The sequence below is a fragment of the Coregonus clupeaformis genome, unplaced genomic scaffold (assembly GCF_020615455.1).
Source record: "Coregonus clupeaformis isolate EN_2021a unplaced genomic scaffold, ASM2061545v1 scaf0059, whole genome shotgun sequence".
NCBI lineage: Eukaryota > Metazoa > Chordata > Actinopteri > Salmoniformes > Salmonidae > Coregonus > Coregonus clupeaformis.
The window spans coordinates 260,001-280,000 of NW_025533514.1; the positions used below are offsets into that span (position 1 = coordinate 260,001).

General features: G+C 41.9%; 1 protein-coding gene across 1 annotated transcript in view; it reads right to left on the reverse strand.

The window, feature by feature from the left end:
* The window catches only part of LOC121563986 (FHF complex subunit HOOK interacting protein 1A-like), a gene marked incomplete at its 3' end in the record, with an annotated part of 31,674 nt that overhangs the window by 8,383 nt on the left and 3,291 nt on the right, over positions 1-20,000 (reverse strand). The window contains exons 2-4 of the mRNA XM_045212879.1: positions 3,521-3,770; positions 333-527; positions 1-58 (exon numbers count right to left, since the gene is read on the reverse strand). The exon at positions 1-58 is cut by the window's left edge and continues 53 nt beyond it. Coding sequence (XP_045068814.1) covers positions 1-58; positions 333-527; positions 3,521-3,628 — 361 coding nt within the window. The remainder of the gene's footprint in view (positions 59-332; positions 528-3,520; positions 3,771-20,000) is intronic.

Genomic DNA, 20,000 nt, shown 5'->3' on the forward strand with positions numbered 1-20,000 from the left:
GTCTCTCCATCACGCCTTCTAGAACCACAAACTCTAGGATGGGTCCCATCGCGCCGCCCTGGCCCGGCTCCTAAGGAAATCAATAAAATAAAACCAAGTGAATACCTTAAATACTTTTGTCATTTAATTAACACTACTCTGTGATTCAATGTACATGTTTTATGTTGTTCATTTGTATTTTAACTTGAATGTTTTATTGTCTATTTATCAATGTATATCAGTATCTATGACTGCCATGTGGGTGTCATGGAGGGGGAGCACAGAAATATCTCGGGTAGAATGGATCTACCACTTATCACATTAGCTTTCAATGAGAATGACAGATCTATAACTCTCATTTCTATCTGAAAAAGTGAACTTTCCTCCTCCATCAGCAGGAACAGCATGTGTTCTACGTAGTTCTGGACCGCGCTGGCCTCGTCACCGGGGATAGGACCGGGCCGGAGGCAGCCTCCGCCACCGCCCCCGGATCCAAATCCCAGACCACCGCTATGGACAGGGTCATGTTTCTCTAAGATCTTCACCACCTGAGGGTGAGAGAGAGAGAGAGAGAGAGAGAGAGAGAGAGAGAGAGAGAGAGAGAGAGAGAGAGAGAGAGAGAGAGAGAGAGAGAGAGAGAGAGAGAGAGAGAGAGAGAGAGAGAGAGAGAGAGAGAGAGAGAGAGAGAGAGAGAGAGAGAGAGAGAGAGAGAGAGAGAGAGAGAGAGAGAGAGAGAGAGAGAGAGAGAGAGAGAGAGAGAGAGAGAGAGAGAGAGAGAGAGTTGTACTCAACAGGTTGTTCTGGAAGTATTCTTAGGGTGATTATTAGGTTGTGCCACCATGATTAGTGCTTTCCCCCCACAATTCTGGCCTTTTCTAAACATAAATAAGGAGGATAGGTTTCTGCTGCTGGTCAGACAGGCAGGCTGCCTCTGGCTGGGGAGAGAAACAGGCTTGTTTCAGCCTACTGCCTGAGGTTCAGAGAAACAAGCCTTCTCTAATTCTACTAGAAACCAGATGTTTTAAGATATATAATATAACCGTTACCAACTATCACTCATTTTGAGAAATACTGCTCATCTCCTCACTTCGCAACAGAAACTTCCTCCATTAGAAAAATATCCTTTCTATATAATTCTTATTCGTTATGAATTGACCATGTTAAATGTGACTACTTCTTTATATGTTACCAGTTAGCTCACAGAGTTAAGGGTTTGTTAAGAAGAGAGAGAAAGAGAGGAGCTATTGCTCCGTTCTCCTTACAAGCCTTTTTCCCTTCTCAAACCAGACCGGGCCAAACCAAGGCCTCTGGGGACCGGGCCAAACCAAGGCCTCTGGGGACCGGGCCAAACCAAGGCCTCTGGGGACCGGGCCAAACCAAGGCCTCTGGGGACCGGGCCAAACCAAGGCCTCTGGGGACCGGGCCAAACCAAGGCCTCTGGGGACCGGGCCAAACCAAGGCCTCTGGGGACCGGGCCAAACCAAGGCCTCTGGGGACCGGGCCAAACCAAGGCCTCTGGGGACCGGGCCAAACCACGGCCTCTGAGGACCGGGCCAAACCACGGCCTCTGAGGACCGGGCCAAACCAAGGCCTCTGGGGACCAAACCACGGCCTCTGGGGACCGGGCCAAACCAAGGCCTCTGGGGACCGGGCCAAACCAAGGCCTCTGGGGACCGGGCCAAACCACGGCCTCTGAGGACCGGGCCAAACCAAGGCCTCTGGGGACCGGGCCAAACCAAGGCCTCTGGGGACCAAACCACGGCCTCTGGGGACCGGGCCAAACCAAGGCCTCTGGGGACCGGGCCAAACCAAGGCCTCTGGGGACCGGGCCAAACCACGGCCTCTGAGGACCGGGCCAAACCAAGGCCTCTGGGGACCGGGCCAAACCAAGGCCTCTGGGGACCGGGCCAAACCAAGGCCTCTGGGGACCGGGCCAAACCAAGGCCTCTGGGGACCGGGCCAAACCAAGGCCTCTGGGGACCGGGCCAAACCACGGCCTCTGAGGACCGGGCCAAACCAAGGCCTCTGAGGACCGGGCCAAACCAAGGCCTCTGGGGACCGGGCCAAACCACGGCCTCTGAGGACCGGGCCAAACCAAGGCCTCTGGGGACCAAACCACGGCCTCTGGGGACCGGGCCAAACCAAGGCCTCTGGGGACCGGGCCAAACCAAGGCCTCTGGGGACCGGGCCAAACCAAGGCCTCTGAGGACCGGGCCAAACCAAGGCCTCTGGGGACCGGGCCAAACCAAGGCCTCTGGGGACCGGGCCAAACCACGGCCTCTGAGGACCGGGCCAAACCAAGGCCTCTGAGGACCGGGCCAAACCAAGGCCTCTGAGGACCGGGCCAAACCAAGGCATCTGAGGACCGGGCCAAACCAAGGCCTCTGAGGACCGGGCCAAACCAAGGCCTCTGAGGACCGGGCCAAACCAAGGCCTCTGAGGACCGGGCCAAACCAAGGCATCTGAGGACCGGGCCAAACCAAGGCCTCTGGGGACCGGGCCAAACCAAAAGCATAATTGGCGGCGGGGGGATACAATCATAAAATGAGGAATTGTGTAGTACTGTGTAGTGGAAAGCCACAGAAAGCCAGTAGCTACGGTGGGAAAATAATTTCAAAACCATCATATTCATCATGGTATATTATTGAGGGGGTCCTCCCGCTAGTCATGTGCCTGGAAGGGTACAGGTCCTGCTTTTACTTCCTGGCAGGGGTACACTCAAAATGGCTGCCAGTCCACCCATTATGCCGTCATTGACTTGAATGGAGATGCCCTTTCTATTCATTCTATTTCTATGAGACAGGCAGGTAGACAGGCAGGTAGACAGGAAGGTAGACAGACTGCCAGGTGTCTACAGAAAGACAGGTAGACAGTAAGACAGACAGGTGTGTACAGACAGGCAGGTAGACAGACTGCCAGGTGTCTACAGAAAGACAGGTAGACAGTAAGACAGACAGGTAGACAGTAAGACAGACAGGTGTGTACAGACAGACAGGTAGACAGACTGCCAGGTGTCTACAGACAGACAGGTAGACAGTAAGACAGACAGGTGTGTACAGAAAGACAGGTAGACAGTAAGACAGACAGGTAGACAGTAAGACAGACAGGTGTGTACAGACAGACAGGTAGACAGTAAGACAGACAGGTAGACAGTAAGACAGACAGGTGTGTACAGAAAGACAGGTAGACAGTAAGACAGACAGGTAGACAGTAAGACAGACAGGTGTGTACAGACAGACAGGTAGACAGTAAGACAGACAGGTAGACAGTAAGACAGACAGGTGTGTACAGAAAGACAGGTAGACAGTAAGACAGACAGGTAGACAGTAAGACAGACAGGTGTGTACAGACAGACAGGTAGACAGTAAGACAGACAGGTAGACAGTAAGACAGACAGGTGTGTACAGAAAGACAGGTAGACAGTAAGACAGACAGGTAGACAGTAAGACAGACAGGTAGACAGTAAGACAGACAGGTAGACAGACTGCCAGGTGTGTACAGACAGACAGGTAGACAGTAAGACAGACAGGTGTGTATCTACCTGTGCCCAGTGGTTTCTGAAGACGATCATGCAGGTTTCTGGGTCCACCCCTTTCAGGAACAGTGACTTCTTCCTGTTTCCATTGGCAACCACGGAGGCCATCATCATGACTGCTGGACAGGTTGGGCTAAACCATGTCTCGGGGGGGAGTAGGGTGACAGGGTGGCAGGGTGGAAGTGGACATGGCAGGGGAGGTACTCCTCACCCCAGAATCAGCCACTTGTCTTGTACAGGTTGGCACATGTGGGACCTGGGGATAGGAGAGAGGGAATCAGCAGATTAAACATGTGGGGCCCTGGGGATAGGAGAGAGGGAATCAGCAGATTAAACATGTGGGGGCCCTGGGGATAGGAGAGAGGAATCAGCAGATTAAACATGTGGGACCTGGGGATAGGAGAGAGGGAATCAGCATATTAAACATGTGGGGCCCTGGGGATAGGGAGAGAGGGAATCAGCAGATTAAACATGTGGGGCCCTGGGGATAGGAGAGAGGAATCAGCAGATTAAACATGTGGGGCCTGGGGATAGGAGAGAGAGGAATCAGCAGATTAAACATGTGGGGCCCTGGGGATAGGAGAGAGGGGAATCAGCAGATTAAACATGTGGGGCCCTGGGGATAGGAGAGAGGGGGAATCAGCAGATTAAACATGTGGAGCCCTGGGGATAGGAGAGAGGGAATCAGCAGATTAAACATGTGGGGCCCTTGGGGATAGGAGAGAGGAATCAGCAGATTAAACATGTGGGGCCCTGGGGATAGGAGAGAGGGAATCAGCAGATTAAACATGTGGGGCCCTGGGGATAGGAGAGAGGGAATCAGCAGATTAAACATGTGGGGCCCTGGGGATAGGAGAGAGGGAATCAGCAGATTAAACATGTGGGCCCTGGGGATAGGAGAGAGGGAATCAGCAGATTAAACATGTGGGGCCTGGGGATAGGAGAGAGGGAATCAGCAGATTAAACATGTGGGGCCCTGGGGATAGGAGAGAGGGAATCAGCAGATTAAACATGTGGGCCCTGGGGATAGGAGAGAGGGAATCAGCAGATTAAACATGTGGGGCCTGGGGATAGGAGAGAGGGGAATCAGCAGATTAAACATGTAGGGCCTGGGGATAGGAGAGAGGGAATCAGCAGATTAAACATGTAGGGGCCCTGGAGGATAGGAGAGAGGGAATCAGCAGATTAAACATGTGGGGCCTGGGGATAAGAGAGAGGGAATCAGCAGATTAAAAATGTGGGGCCCTGGGGATAGGAGAGAGGGAATCAGCAGATTAAACATGTAGGGCCTGGGGATAGGAGAGAGGGAATCAGCAGATTAAACATGTGGGCCCTGGGGATAGGAGAGAGGGAATCAGCAGATTAAACATGTGGGGCCCTGGGGATAGGAGAGAGGGAATCAGCAGATTAAACATGTGGGGCCTGGGGATAGGAGAGAGGGAATCAGCAGATTAAACATGTGGGGCCCTGGGATAGGAGAGAGGGAATCAGCAGATTAAACATGTGGGCCCTGGGGATAGGAGAGAGGGAATCAGCAGATTAAACATGTGGAGCCTGGGGATAGGAGAGAGGGAATCAGCAGATTAAACATGTGGGGCCTGGGGATAGGAGAGAGGGAATCAGCAGATTAAACATGTGGGGCCCTGGGGATAGGAGAGAGGGAATCAGCAGATTAAACATGTGGGGCCTGGGGATAGGAGAGAGGGAATCAGCAGATTAAACATGTAGGGCCTGGGGATAGGAGAGAGGGAATCAGCAGATTAAACATGTGGGCCCTGGGGATAGGAGAGAGGGAATCAGCAGATTAAACATGTGGGGCCCTGGGGATAGGAGAGAGGAATCAGCAGATTAAACATGTGGGGCCCTGGGGATAGGAGAGAGGGAATCAGCAGATTAAACATGTGGGGCCCTGGGGATAGGAGAGAGGGAATCAGCAGATTAAACATGTGGGGCCTGGGGATAGGAGAGAGGGAATCAGCAGATTAAACATGTGGGGCCCTGGGGATAGGAGAGAGGGAATCAGCAGATTAAACATGTGGGGCCCTGGGGATAGGAGAGAGGGAATCAGCAGATTAAACATGTGGGGCCCTGGGGATAGGAGAGAGGGAATCAGCAGATTAAACATGTGGGCCCTGGGGATAGGAGAGAGGGAATCAGCAGATTAAACATGTGGGGCCTGGGGATAGGAGAGAGGGAATCAGCAGATTAAACATGTGGGGCCCTGGGGATAGGAGAGAGGGAATCAGCAGATTAAACATGTGGGGCCCTGGGGATAGGAGAGAGGGAATCAGCAGATTAAACATGTGGGACCTGGGGATAGGAGAGAGGGAATCAGCAGATTAAACATGTGGGACCTGGGGATAGGAGAGAGGGAATCAGCAGATTAAACATGTGGGCCCTGGGGATAGGAGAGAGGGAATCAGCAGATTAAACATGTGGGACCCTGGGGATAGGAGAGAGGGAATCAGCAGATTAAACATGTGGGGCCTGGGGATAGGAGAGAGGGAATCAGCAGATTAAACATGTGGGCCCTGGGGATAGGAGAGAGGGAATCAGCAGATTAAACATGTGGGCCCTGGGGATAGGAGAGAGGGAATCAGCAGATTAAACATGTGGGGCCCTGGGGATAGGAGAGAGGGAATCAGCAGATTAAACAGGTGGGGCCTGGGGATAGGAGAGAGGGAATCAGCAGATTAAACATGTGTAACGCCATATTGACATGTCACTGTTTATCAGGGGTCCTGGGATCCAAAAGATTTGAAATCCTATATACTGGCTGAGCTTGGAGACTTGAAATCCTATATATTGGCTCAAATCAAATCAAATCAAATTTTATTGGTCACATGCGCCGAATACAACAAGTGCAGACATTACAGTGAAATGCTTACTTACAGCCCTTAACCAACAGTGCGTTTATTTTAAACAAAAAAGTAAGAATAAAACAACAACAAAAAAAAAAAGTGTTGAGAAAAACAAAGAGCAGAAGTAAAATAAAGTGACAGTAGGAGGCTATATATACAGGGGGTAACGGTGCAGAGTCAATGTGCGGGGGCACCTGGCTAGTTGAGGTAGTTGAGGTAATATGTACATGTGGGTAGAGTTAAAGTGACTATGCATAAATACTTAACAGAGTAGCAGCAGCGTAAAAAGGATGGGGTGGGGGGCAGTGCAAATAGTCCGGGTAGCCATGATTAGCTGTTCAGGAGTCTTATGGCTTGTGGGTAGAAGCTGTTGAGAAGTCTTTTGGACCCTAGACTTGGCACTCCGGTACCGCTTGCCGTGCGGTAGCAGAGAGAACAGTCTATGACTAGGGTGGCTGGAGTCTTTGACAATTTTGAGGGCCTTCCTCTGAGCTTGGAGACTTGAAATCCTATATATTGGCTGAGCTTGGAGACTTGAAATCCTATATACTGGCTGAGCATGGAGACTTGAAATCCTATATATTGGCTGAGCTTGGAGACTTGAAATCCTATATACTGGCTGAGCATGGAGACTTGAAATCCTATATATTGGCTGAGCTTGGAGACTTGAAATCCTATATATTGGCTGAGCTTGGAGACTTGAAATCCTATATACTGGCTGAGCTTGGAGACTTGAAATCCTATATACTGGCTGAGCTTGGAGACTTGAAATCCTATATACTGGCTGAGCTTGGAGACTTGAAATCCTATATACTGGCTGAGCTTGGAGACTTGAGAGAGAGAGAGCATATTTAGTAAACACTGATTGATCTATATTCAGTCTGTCAGATGCCCTGGTTGCCAGGTTGGGTATTCCTGCATGGCGTTGCCAGGTTGGGTATTCCTGCATGGCGTTGCCAGGTTAAGTATTCCTGCATGGCGTTGCCAGGTTGGGTATTCCTGCGTGGCGTTGCCAGGTTGGGTATTCCTGCGTGGCGTTGCCAGGTTGGGTATTCCTGCGTGGCGTTGCCAGTTTGGGTATTCCTGCGTGGCGTTGCCAGGTTGGGTATTCCTGCATGGCGTTGCCAGGTTGGGTATTCCTGCGTGGCGTTGCCAGGTTGGCCATAGTACATGTAGATAACAAGCCGTAGTCATGTTGTGTGACATCAATGTGCAGTCCTGTGTCACAGACCGACTGTGCAGACGTACTGCACACACACACACAGCACGTTGCTGCAGTGTCACCTCACAGTCCCCCCTCCACCATCTGCACACACACACACAGCACGTTGCTGCAGTGTCACCTCACAGTCCCCCCTCCACCATCTGGGATGATAATCTGTGTGTGTAGAGGGCAGACATGGACAGGGCAGGGGGTTGATGAGGCAGTCTGAGGGATCTACTAGTGATTTCCTAAATCTCTGTCTGATAATCTGGCTGTGTGTGGATATAGCACATATTACCATAGTAGGATATAGGACCATAGTAGGATATATTACCATAGTAGGATATAGGACCATAGTAGGATATATTACCATAGTAGGATATATTACCATAGTAGGATATATTACCATAGTAGGATATATTACCATAGTAGGATATAGGACCATAGTAGGATATATTACCATAGTAGGATATAGGACCATAGTAGGATATATTACCATAGTAGGATATAGGACCATAGTAGGATATATTACCATAGTAGGATATAGGACCATAGTAGGATATATTACCATAGTAGGATATAAGACCATAGTAGGTTATATTACCATAGTAGGATATAGAACCATAGTAGGATATATTACCATAGTAGGATATAGGACCATAGTAGGATATATTACCATAGTAGGATATATTACCATAGTAGGATATAGGACCATAGTAGGATATATTACCATAGTAGGATATAGGACCATAGTAGGATATATTACCATAGTAGGATATAGGACCATAGTAGGATATATTACCATAGTAGGATATAGGACCATAGTAGGATATATTACCATAGTAGGATATAGGACCATAGTAGGATATATTACCATAGGTATAGGACCCTAGGATATGACCATAGTAGGATATATTACCATAGTAGGATATAGGACCATAGTAGGATACATAAACAGACAGGATATATTACCAGTAGTAGGATATAGGACCATAGTAGGATATATTACCATAGTAGGATATAGGACCATAGTAGGATATATTACCATAGTCAGGATATAGGACCATAGTAGGATATATTACCATAGTAGGATATAGGACCACAGTAGGATATAGGACCACAGTAGGATATAGGACCATAGTAGGATATATTACCATAGTAGGATATAGGACCATAGTAGGATATAGGACCATAGTAGGATATATTACCATAGTAGGATATAGGACCATAGTAGGATATAGAACCATAGTAGGATATAGGACCATAGTAGGATATATTACCATAGTAGGATATAGGACCATAGTAGGATATATTACCATAGTAGGATATAGGACCATAGTAGGAATAGGACCATAGTAGGATATATTACCATAGTAGGATATAGGACCATAGTAGGATATATTACCATAGTAGGAATATAGGACCATAGTAGGATATATTACCATAGTAGGATATAGGACCATAGTAGGATATATTACCATAGTAGGATATAGGACCATAGTAGGATATAGGACCATAGTAGGATATAGAGACCATAGTAGGATATAGGACCATAGTAGGATATAGGACCATAGTAGGATATGGACCATAGTAGGATACAGGACCATAGTGGGATATGGACCATAGTAGGATATAGGACCATAGTAGGATATAGGACCATAGTAGGATATAGGACCATAGTAGGATATAGGACCATAGTAGGATATATTACCATAGTCAGGATATAGGACCATAGCAGGATATATTACCACAGTAGGACATAGGACCATAGTAGGATATATTACCATAGTAGGATATATTACCACATAGTAGGATATAGGACCATAGTAGGATATAGGACCATAGTAGGATATAGAACCATAGTAGGATATATTACCATAGTAGGATATATGACCATAGTAGGATATATGACCATAGTAGGATATAGGACCATAGTAGGATATATTACCATAGTAGGATATAGGACCATAGTAGGATATAGGACCATAGTAGGATATAGGACCATAGTAGGATATAGGACCATAGTAGGATATATTACCACAGTAGGATATAGGACCATAGTAGGATATATTTCCATAGTAGGATATAGGACCATAGTAGGATATATTACCATAGTAAGATATAGGACCATAGTAGGATATATGACCATAGTAGGATATAGGACCATAGTAGGATATATTACCATAGTAGGATATAGCACCATAGTAGGATATATTACCATAGTAGGATATAGGACCATAGTAGGATATATTACCATAGTAGGATATAGGACCATAGTAGGATATATTACCATAGTAGGATATAGGACCATAGTAGGATATATGACCATAGTAGGATATAGGACCATAGTAGGATATATTACCATAGTAGGATATATTACCATAGTAGGATATATGACCATAGTAGGATATAGGACCATAGTAGGATATATTACCATAGTAGGATATAGGACCATAGTAGGATATATTACCATAGTAGGATATAGGACCATAGTAGGATATAGGGCCATAGTAGGATATAGGACCATAGTAGGATATAGGACCATAGTAGGATATATTACCATAGTAGGATATAGGACCATAGTAGGATATAGGACCATAGTAGGATATAGTACCATAGTAGGATATAGGACCATAGTAGGATATAGGACCATAGTAGGATATATTACCATAGTAGGATATAGGACCATAGTAGGATATAGGACCATAGTAGGATATAGGACCATAGTAGGATATATTACCATAGTAGGATATAGGACCATAGTAGGATATATTACCATAGTAGGATATAGGACCATAGTAGGATATAGGACCATAGTAGGATATAGGACCATAGTAGGATATATTACCATAGTAGGATATAGGACCATAGTAGGATATAGGACCATAGTAGGATATAGGACCATAGTAGGATATATTACCATAGTAGGATATAGGACCATAGTAGGATATAGGACCATAGTAGGATATAGGACCATAGTAGGATATATTACCATAGTAGGATATAGGACCATAGTATATATATTACCATAGTAGGATATAGGACCATAGTAGGATATAGGACCATAGTAGGATATATTACCATAGTAGGATATAGGACCATAGTAGGACATATTACCATAGTAGGATATAGGACCATAGTAGGATATAGGACCATAGTAGGATATGGGACCATAGTAGGATATATTACCATAGTAGGATATAATACCATAGTAGGATATAGGACCATAGTAGGATATAGGACCATAGAGGATATAGGACCATAGTAGGATATATTACCATAGTAGGATACATACCATAGTAGGATATAGGACCATAGTAGGATATAGGACCATAGTAGGATATATTACCATAGTAGGATATATTACCATAGTAGGATATAGGACATAGTAGGATTATGACCATAGTAGGATATAGGACCATAGTAGGATATATTACAGTAGGATATATACCACAGTAGGACATATGACCATAGTAGGACATGTGGATATAGGACCATAGTAGGATATATTACCATAGTAGGATATAGGACCATAGTAGGATATAGGACCATAGTAGGATATAGGACCATAGTAGGATATATTACCATAGTAGGATATAGGACCATAGTAGGACATAGGACCATAGTAGGACATATTACCATAGTAGGATATAGGACCATAGTAGGACATAGGACCATAGTAGGATATAGGACCATAGTAGGATATATTACCACAGTAGGACATAGGACCATAGTAGGACATAGTACCACAGTAGGATATAGGACCATAGTAGGATATAGACCATAGTAGGATTATTACCAGTAGGATATAGGACCATAGTAGGATATAGGACCATAGTGAGAATATGGGACCATAGTAGGATATAGGACCATAGTAAGATATAGGACCATAGTAGGATATATTACCATAGCAGGATATAGACCATAGTAGGATATAGGACCATAGTAGGATATATGTACCATAGTAGGATATAGGACCATAGTAGGATATATTACCATAGTAGGATATAGGACCATAGTAGGATATAGGACCATAGCAGGATATGAGACCATAGTAGGATATATTACCACAGTAGGATATATGTACCATAGTAGGATATAGAACCATAGTAGGATATAGGACCATAGTAGGATATAGAACCATAGTGAGATATATTACCATAGTAGGATATAGGACCATAGTAGGATATATGACCAGGAATGTAGGACCATAGCAGGATACAGGACCATAGTAGGATATATTACCATAGCAGGATATAGGACCATAGTAGGATATAGAACCATAGCAGGATATAGGACCATAGTAGGATATATTACCATAGTAGGATATAGGACCATAGTAGGACATAGTACCATAGTAGGATATAGGACCATAGTAGGATATATTACCATAGTAGGATATTACCACAGTAGGATATAGGACCATAGTAGGATATGGGACCATAGTAAGGACATAGACCATAGAGAGGATATAGTACCATAGTAGGATATAGGACCACAGGATATATAACAGTAGACATAGGACCATAGTAGGATATAGGACCATAGTAGGATATAGGACCATAGTAGAATAATACCATAGTAGGATATAGGACCATAGTAGGGATATAGGACCATAGTAGGATATATTACCATAGTAGGACATAGGACCATAGTAGGATATAGATACCATAGTAGGATATAGGACCATAGTAGGATATAAGAGACCATAGTAGGAATAGTACCATAGTAGGATATAGGACCATAGTAGGACATATTACCACAGTAGGATATAGAGACCATAGTAGGATATATCTACCACAGTAGGACATAGGACCATAGTAGGGATATATTACCATAGCAGGATATACTACTACAGTAGGATAGACCAGTAGGATATAGGACCATAGTAGGAATAGGACCATAGTAGGAATATGACCATAGTAGGATATAGGACCATAGTAGGATATAGGACCACAGTAGGATATAGCAGACCAAAGTAGGATATATTACAGCAGGATATAGGACCATAGTAGGGATATAATACCATAGTAGGATATAGGACCATAGTAGGATATATTACCATAGTAGGATATAGGACCATAGTAGGATATATTACCATAGTAAGATATAGGACCATAGTAGGATATATGACCATAGTAGGATATAGGACCATAGTGAGGATATATTACCATAGTAGGATATGAGCACCATAGTAGGATATATTACCATAGTAGGATATAGGACCATAGTAGGATATAGTAACCACAGTAGGATATAGGACCACAGTAGGATATATTACCATAGTAGGATATAGGACCATAGTAGGATATATGACCATAGTAGGATATAGGACCATAATAGGATATACTACCACAGTAGGATATAGTACCATAGTAGGATATATGACCATAGAGGATACAGGACCATAGTAGGATATAGACCATAGTAGGATATAGGACCATAGTAGGATATATTACCTGGGACATAGGACCATAGAGGATATAGGACCATGTAGCAGGACTAGTGGAATAGGACCATAGTAGGATATAATAGTAGAGATAGGACCATAGTAGGAATAGGACCATAGTAGGATATATTACCATAGTAGGATATAGGACCATAGTAGGATATAGGACCATAGTGATAATTACAGAGGATATGGGCACCACAGTAGGAATAGGACCATAGTAGGATATAGGACCATAGAGGATATATTACCATAGCAGGATATAGGACCATAGTAGGGAATATATGACCATAGTAAGACATGCAGGACCATAGTAGGGATATAGCACCATAGTAGGATATAGGACCATAGTAGGACATATGACCATAGTAGGATATATATAACCATAGTAGGATATAGGACCATAGTAGGATATAGGACCATAGTAGGACATAGGACCATAGTAGGATATATTGACCATAGTAGGATATAGGACCAGCAGGGATAGTACCATAGTAGGATATAGGACCATAGTAGGATATAGGACCATAGTAGGATATATAGGACCATAGTAGGATATAGGACCATAGTAGGATATATTACCATAGTAGAAGGACCATAGTGACTATACAGTAGATATAGGACCAAGGACATAGACCACAGTAGGATATAGGACCATAGTAGGATATAGATACCATAGTAGGATACTAGTACCACAGTAGGATATAGTACCATAGTAGGATATAGGACCATAGTAGGATATAGACCATAGTAGGATATATTACCATAGTAGGATATAGACCATAGTAGGATATAGGACCATAGTAGGATATGTACCACAGTAGGATATATTACCATAGTAGGATATAGGACCATAGTAGGATATAGGACCATAGTAGGATATATTACCATAGTAGGATATAGGACCATAGTAGGATATATTACCATAGTAGGATATAGTACCATAGTAGGATATAGGACCATAGTAGGATATGGGACCATAGGAGATATAGGACCATAGTAGGATATATTACCATAGTAGGATATAGGACCAAGTAGGATATAGGACCATAGTAGGATATATGACCATAGTAGGAATGGATCCATAGTAGGATATAGGACCATAGTAGGACATAGTACCACAGTAGGATATAGGACCATAGTAGGATATAGAACCATAGTAGGATATAGGACCATAGTAAGGATATATTACCATAGTAGGATATAGGACCATAGTAGGATATGGTACCATAGTAGGATATAGACATAGGGACCATAGTAGGAGATAGGGACCATAGTAGGATATATTACCATAGCAGGATATAGGACCATAGTAGGATATAGGACCATAGTAGGATATATTACCATAGTAGGATATAGGACCATAGTAGGATATATTACCATAGTAGGATATAGGACCATAGTAGGATATAGGACCATAGTAGGATATAGGACCATAGTAGGATATATTACCATAGTAGGATATATTACCATAGTAGGATATAGGACCATAGTAGGATATAGGACCATAGTAGGATATATTACCATAGTAGGATATATTACCATAGTAGGATATAGGACCATAGTAGGATATATGACCATAGTAGGATATAGGACCATAGTAGGATATATTACCATAGTAGGATATATGACCATAGTAGGATATATGACCATAGTAGGATATAGGACCATAGTAGGATATAGGACCACAGTAGGATATATGACCATAGTAGGATATAGGACCATAGTAGGACATAGGACCATAGTAGGATATAATACCATAGTAGGATATATTACCATAGTAGGATATAGGACCACAGTAGGATATAGGACCATAGTAGGATATATTACCATAGTAGGATATAGGACCAGTAGATAGAACCAAGTAGGATATAGGACCATAGTAGGATATATTACCATAGTAGGATATAGGACCACAGTAGGATATATTACCATAGTAGGATATAGGACCATAGAGGATATAGGACCATAGTAGGATATAGTACCATAGTAGGACATAGGACCATAGTAGGATATAGGACCATAGTAGGATATATTACCATAGTAGGATATAGGACCATAGTAGGATATATGACCATAGTAGATATAGACCATAGTAGGATATATTACCATAGTAGGATATAGGACCATAGTAGGATATAGGACCATAGTAGGATATAGGACCATAGTAGGACATAGTACCATAGTAGGATATAGGACCATAGTAGGATATAGGACCATAGTAGGATATAGGACCATAGTAGGATATAGGACCATAGTAGGATATATTACCATAGTAGGATATAGGACCATAGTAGGATATAGGACCATGAGGATATAGGACCATAGTAGGGAAGGACCATAGTAGGATATAGTACCATAGTAGGATATAGGACCATAGTAGGACATATTACCATAGTAGGATATAGGACCATAGTAGGATATAGGACCATAGTAGGATATAGGACCATAGTAGGATATATTACCATAGTAGGATATATTACCATAGTAGGATATAGGACCATAGTAGGATATAGGACCATAGTAGGATATAGGACACAGTAGGATATATTACCATAGTAGGATATATTACCATAGTAGGATATAGGACCATAGTAGGATATAGGACCATAGTAGGATATATTACCATAGTAGGATATATTACCATAGTAGGATATAGGACCATAGTAGGATATATGACCATAGTAGGATATAGGACCATAGTAGGATATATTACCATAGTAGGATATATTACCATAGTAGGATATATGACCATAGTAGGATATAGGACCATAGTAGGATATAGGACCATAGTAGGATATATTACCATAGTAGGATATAGGACCATAGTAGGATATAGGACCATAGTAGGATATAGTACCATAGTAGGATATATTACCATAGTAGGATATAGGACCATAGTAGGATATAGGACCATAGTAGGATATATTACCATAGTAGGATATAGGACCATAGTAGGATATAGAACCATAGTAGGATATAGGACCATAGTAGGATATATTACCATAGTAGGATATAGGACCATAGTAGGATATATTACCATAGTAGGATATAGGACCATAGTAGGATATAGGACCATAGTAGGATATATTACCATAGTAGGATATAGGACCATAGTAGGATATAGGACCATAGTAGGATATAGGACCATAGTAGGATATAGGACCATAGTAGGATATATTACCATAGTAGGATATAGGACCATAGTAGGATATAGGACCATAGTAGGATATATTACCATAGTAGGATATAGGACCATAGTAGGATATATTACCATAGTAGGATATAGGACCATAGTAGGATATAGGACCATAGTAGGATATAGGACCATAGTAGGATATATTACCATAGTAGGATATAGTACCATAGTAGGATATAGGACCATAGTAGGATATAGGACCATAGTAGGATATATTACCATAGTAGGATATATTACCATAGTAGGATATAGGACCATAGTAGGATATAGGACCATAGTAGGATATATTACCATAGTAGGATATATGACCATAGTAGGATATATGACCATAGTAGGATATAGGACCATAGTAGGATATAGGACCATAGTAGGATATATGACCATAGTAGGATATATGACCATAGTAGGATATAGGACCATAGTAGGATATAGGACCATAGTAGGATATAGTACCATAGTAGGATATATTACCATAGTAGGATATAGGACCATAGTAGGATATAGGACCATAGTAGGATATATTACCATAGTAGGATATAGGACCATAGTAGGATATAGAACCATAGATAGGGATATAGGACCATAGTAGGATATATAGACCATAGTAGGATATAGGACCATAGATGGGACATAGTAGTAAACCATAGTAGGATATGGACCATAGTAGGATATAGAGACCATAGTAGGATATATTACCATAGTAGGATATAGGACCATAGTAGGATATATTACCATAGTAGGATATAGGACCATAGTAGGATATAGTACCATAGCAGGATATATTACCATAGTAGGATATAGGACCATAGTAGGATATAGGACCATAGTAGGATATAGGACCATAGTAGGATATATTACCATAGTAGGATATAGGACCATAGTGAGATATAGGGACCATAGTATGATATAGGACCATAGTAGGATATAGGACCATAGTAGGATATATTACCATAGTAGGATATAGGACCATAGTAGGATATATTACCATAGTAGGATATAGGACCATAGTAGGATATAGGGACCATAGTAGGATATAGGACCATAGTAGGATATAATACCATAGTAGGATATATTACCATAGTAGGATATAGGACCATAGTAGGATATAGGACCATAGTAGGATATATTACCATAGTAGGATATATTACCATAGTAGGATATAGGACCATAGTAGGACATATGACCATAGTAGGATATAGCACCATAGTAGGATATATTACCATAGTAGGATATATGACCATAGTAGGATATATGACCATAGCAGGATACATAGGACCACAGTAGGATATATTACCATAGTAGGATATAGGACCATAGTAGGATATAGGACCATAGTAGGATATAGGACCATAGTAGGATATAGGACCACAGTAGGATATATTACCATAGTAGGATATAGGACCATAGTAGGATATATTACCATAGTAGGATATAGGACCATAGTAGGATATATTACCATAGTAAGATATAGGACCATAGTAGGATATATGACCATAGTAGGATATAGGACCATAGTAGGATATATTACCATAGTAGGATATAGCACCATAGTAGGATATATTACCATAGTAGGATATAGGACCATAGTAGGATATATTACCATAGTAGGATATAGGACCATAGGTAGGATATATTACCATAGTAGGATATAGGACCATAGTAGGATATATGACCATAGTAGGATATAGGACCATAGTAGGATATATTACCATAGTAGGATATATTACCATAGTAGGATATATGACCATAGTAGGATATAGGACCATAGTAGGATATATTACCATAGTAGGATATAGGACCATAGTAGGATATATTACCATAGTAGGATATAGGACCATAGTAGGATATAGGACCATAGTAGGATATAGGACCATAGTAGGATATAGGACCATAGTAGGATATATTACCATAGTAGGATATAGGACCATAGTAGGATATAGGACCATAGTAGGATATATTACCATAGTAGGATATAGGACCATAGTAGGATATATTACCATAGTAGGATATAGGACCATAGTAGGATATATTACCATAGTAGGATATAGGACCATAGTAGGATATAGGACCATAGTAGGATATATGACCATAGTAGGATATATTACCATAGTAGGATATAGGACCATAGTAGGATATATTACCATAGTAGGATATAGGACCATAGTAGGATATATTACCATAGTAGGATATAGGACCATAGTAGGATATAGGACCATAGTAGGATATAGGACCATAGTAGGATATAGGACCATAGTAGGATATAGGACCATAGTAGGATATATTACCATAGTAGGATATAGGACCATAGTAGGATATAGGACCATAGTAGGATATAGGACCATAGTAGGATATATTACCATAGTAGGATATAGGACCATAGTAGGATATAGGACCATAGTAGGATATAGGACCATAGTAGGATATATTACCATAGTAGGATATAGGACCATAGTAGGATATATTACCATAGTAGGATATAGGACCATAGTAGGATATAGGACCATAGTAGGATATATTACCATAGTAGGATATAGGACCATAGTAGGACATATTACCATAGTAGGATATAGGACCATAGTAGGATATAGGACCATAGTAGGATATAGGACCATAGTAGGATATATTACCATAGTAGGATATAGGACCATAGTAGGATATATTACCATAGTAGGATATAGGACCATAGTAGGATATAGGACCATAGTAGGATATAGGACCATAGTAGGATATATTACCATAGTAGGATATAGGACCATAGTAGGATATATTACCATAGTAGGATATATTACCATAGTAGGATATAGGACCATAGTAGGATATAGGACCATAGTAGGATATATTACCATAGTAGGATATATTACCATAGTAGGATATAGGACCATAGTAGGATATATGACCATAGTAGGATATAGGACCATAGTAGGATATATTACCATAGTAGGATATATGACCATAGTAGGATATATGACCATAGTAGGATATAGGACCATAGTAGGATATATTACCATAGTAGGATATAGGACCATAGTAGGATATAGGACCATAGTAGGATATAGGACCATAGTAGGATATAGGACCATAGTAGGATATATTACCATAGTAGGATATAGGACCATAGTAGGATATATTACCATAGTAGGATATAGGACCATAGTAGGATATATTACCATAGTAAGATATAGGACCATAGTAGGATATATGACCATAGTAGGATATAGGACCATAGTAGGATATATTACCATAGTAGGATATAGCACCATAGTAGGATATATTACCATAGTAGGATATAGGACCATAGTAGGATATATTACCATAGTAGGATATAGGACCATAGTAGGATATATTACCATAGTAGGATATAGGACCATAGTAGGATATATGACCATAGTAGGATATAGGACCATAGTAGGATATATTACCATAGTAGGATATATTACCATAGTAGGATATATGACCATAGTAGGATATAGGACCATAGTAGGATATATTACCATAGTAGGATATAGGACCATAGTAGGATATATTACCATAGTAGGATATAGGACCATAGTAGGATATAGGACCATAGTAGGATATAGGACCATAGTAGGATATAGGACCATAGTAGGATATAGGACCATAGTAGGATATAGGACCATAGTAGGATATAGGACCATAGTAGGATATATTACCATAGTAGGATATAGGACCATAGTAGGATATATTACCATAGTAGGATATAGGACCATAGTAGGATATATTACCATAGTAGGATATAGGACCATAGTAGGATA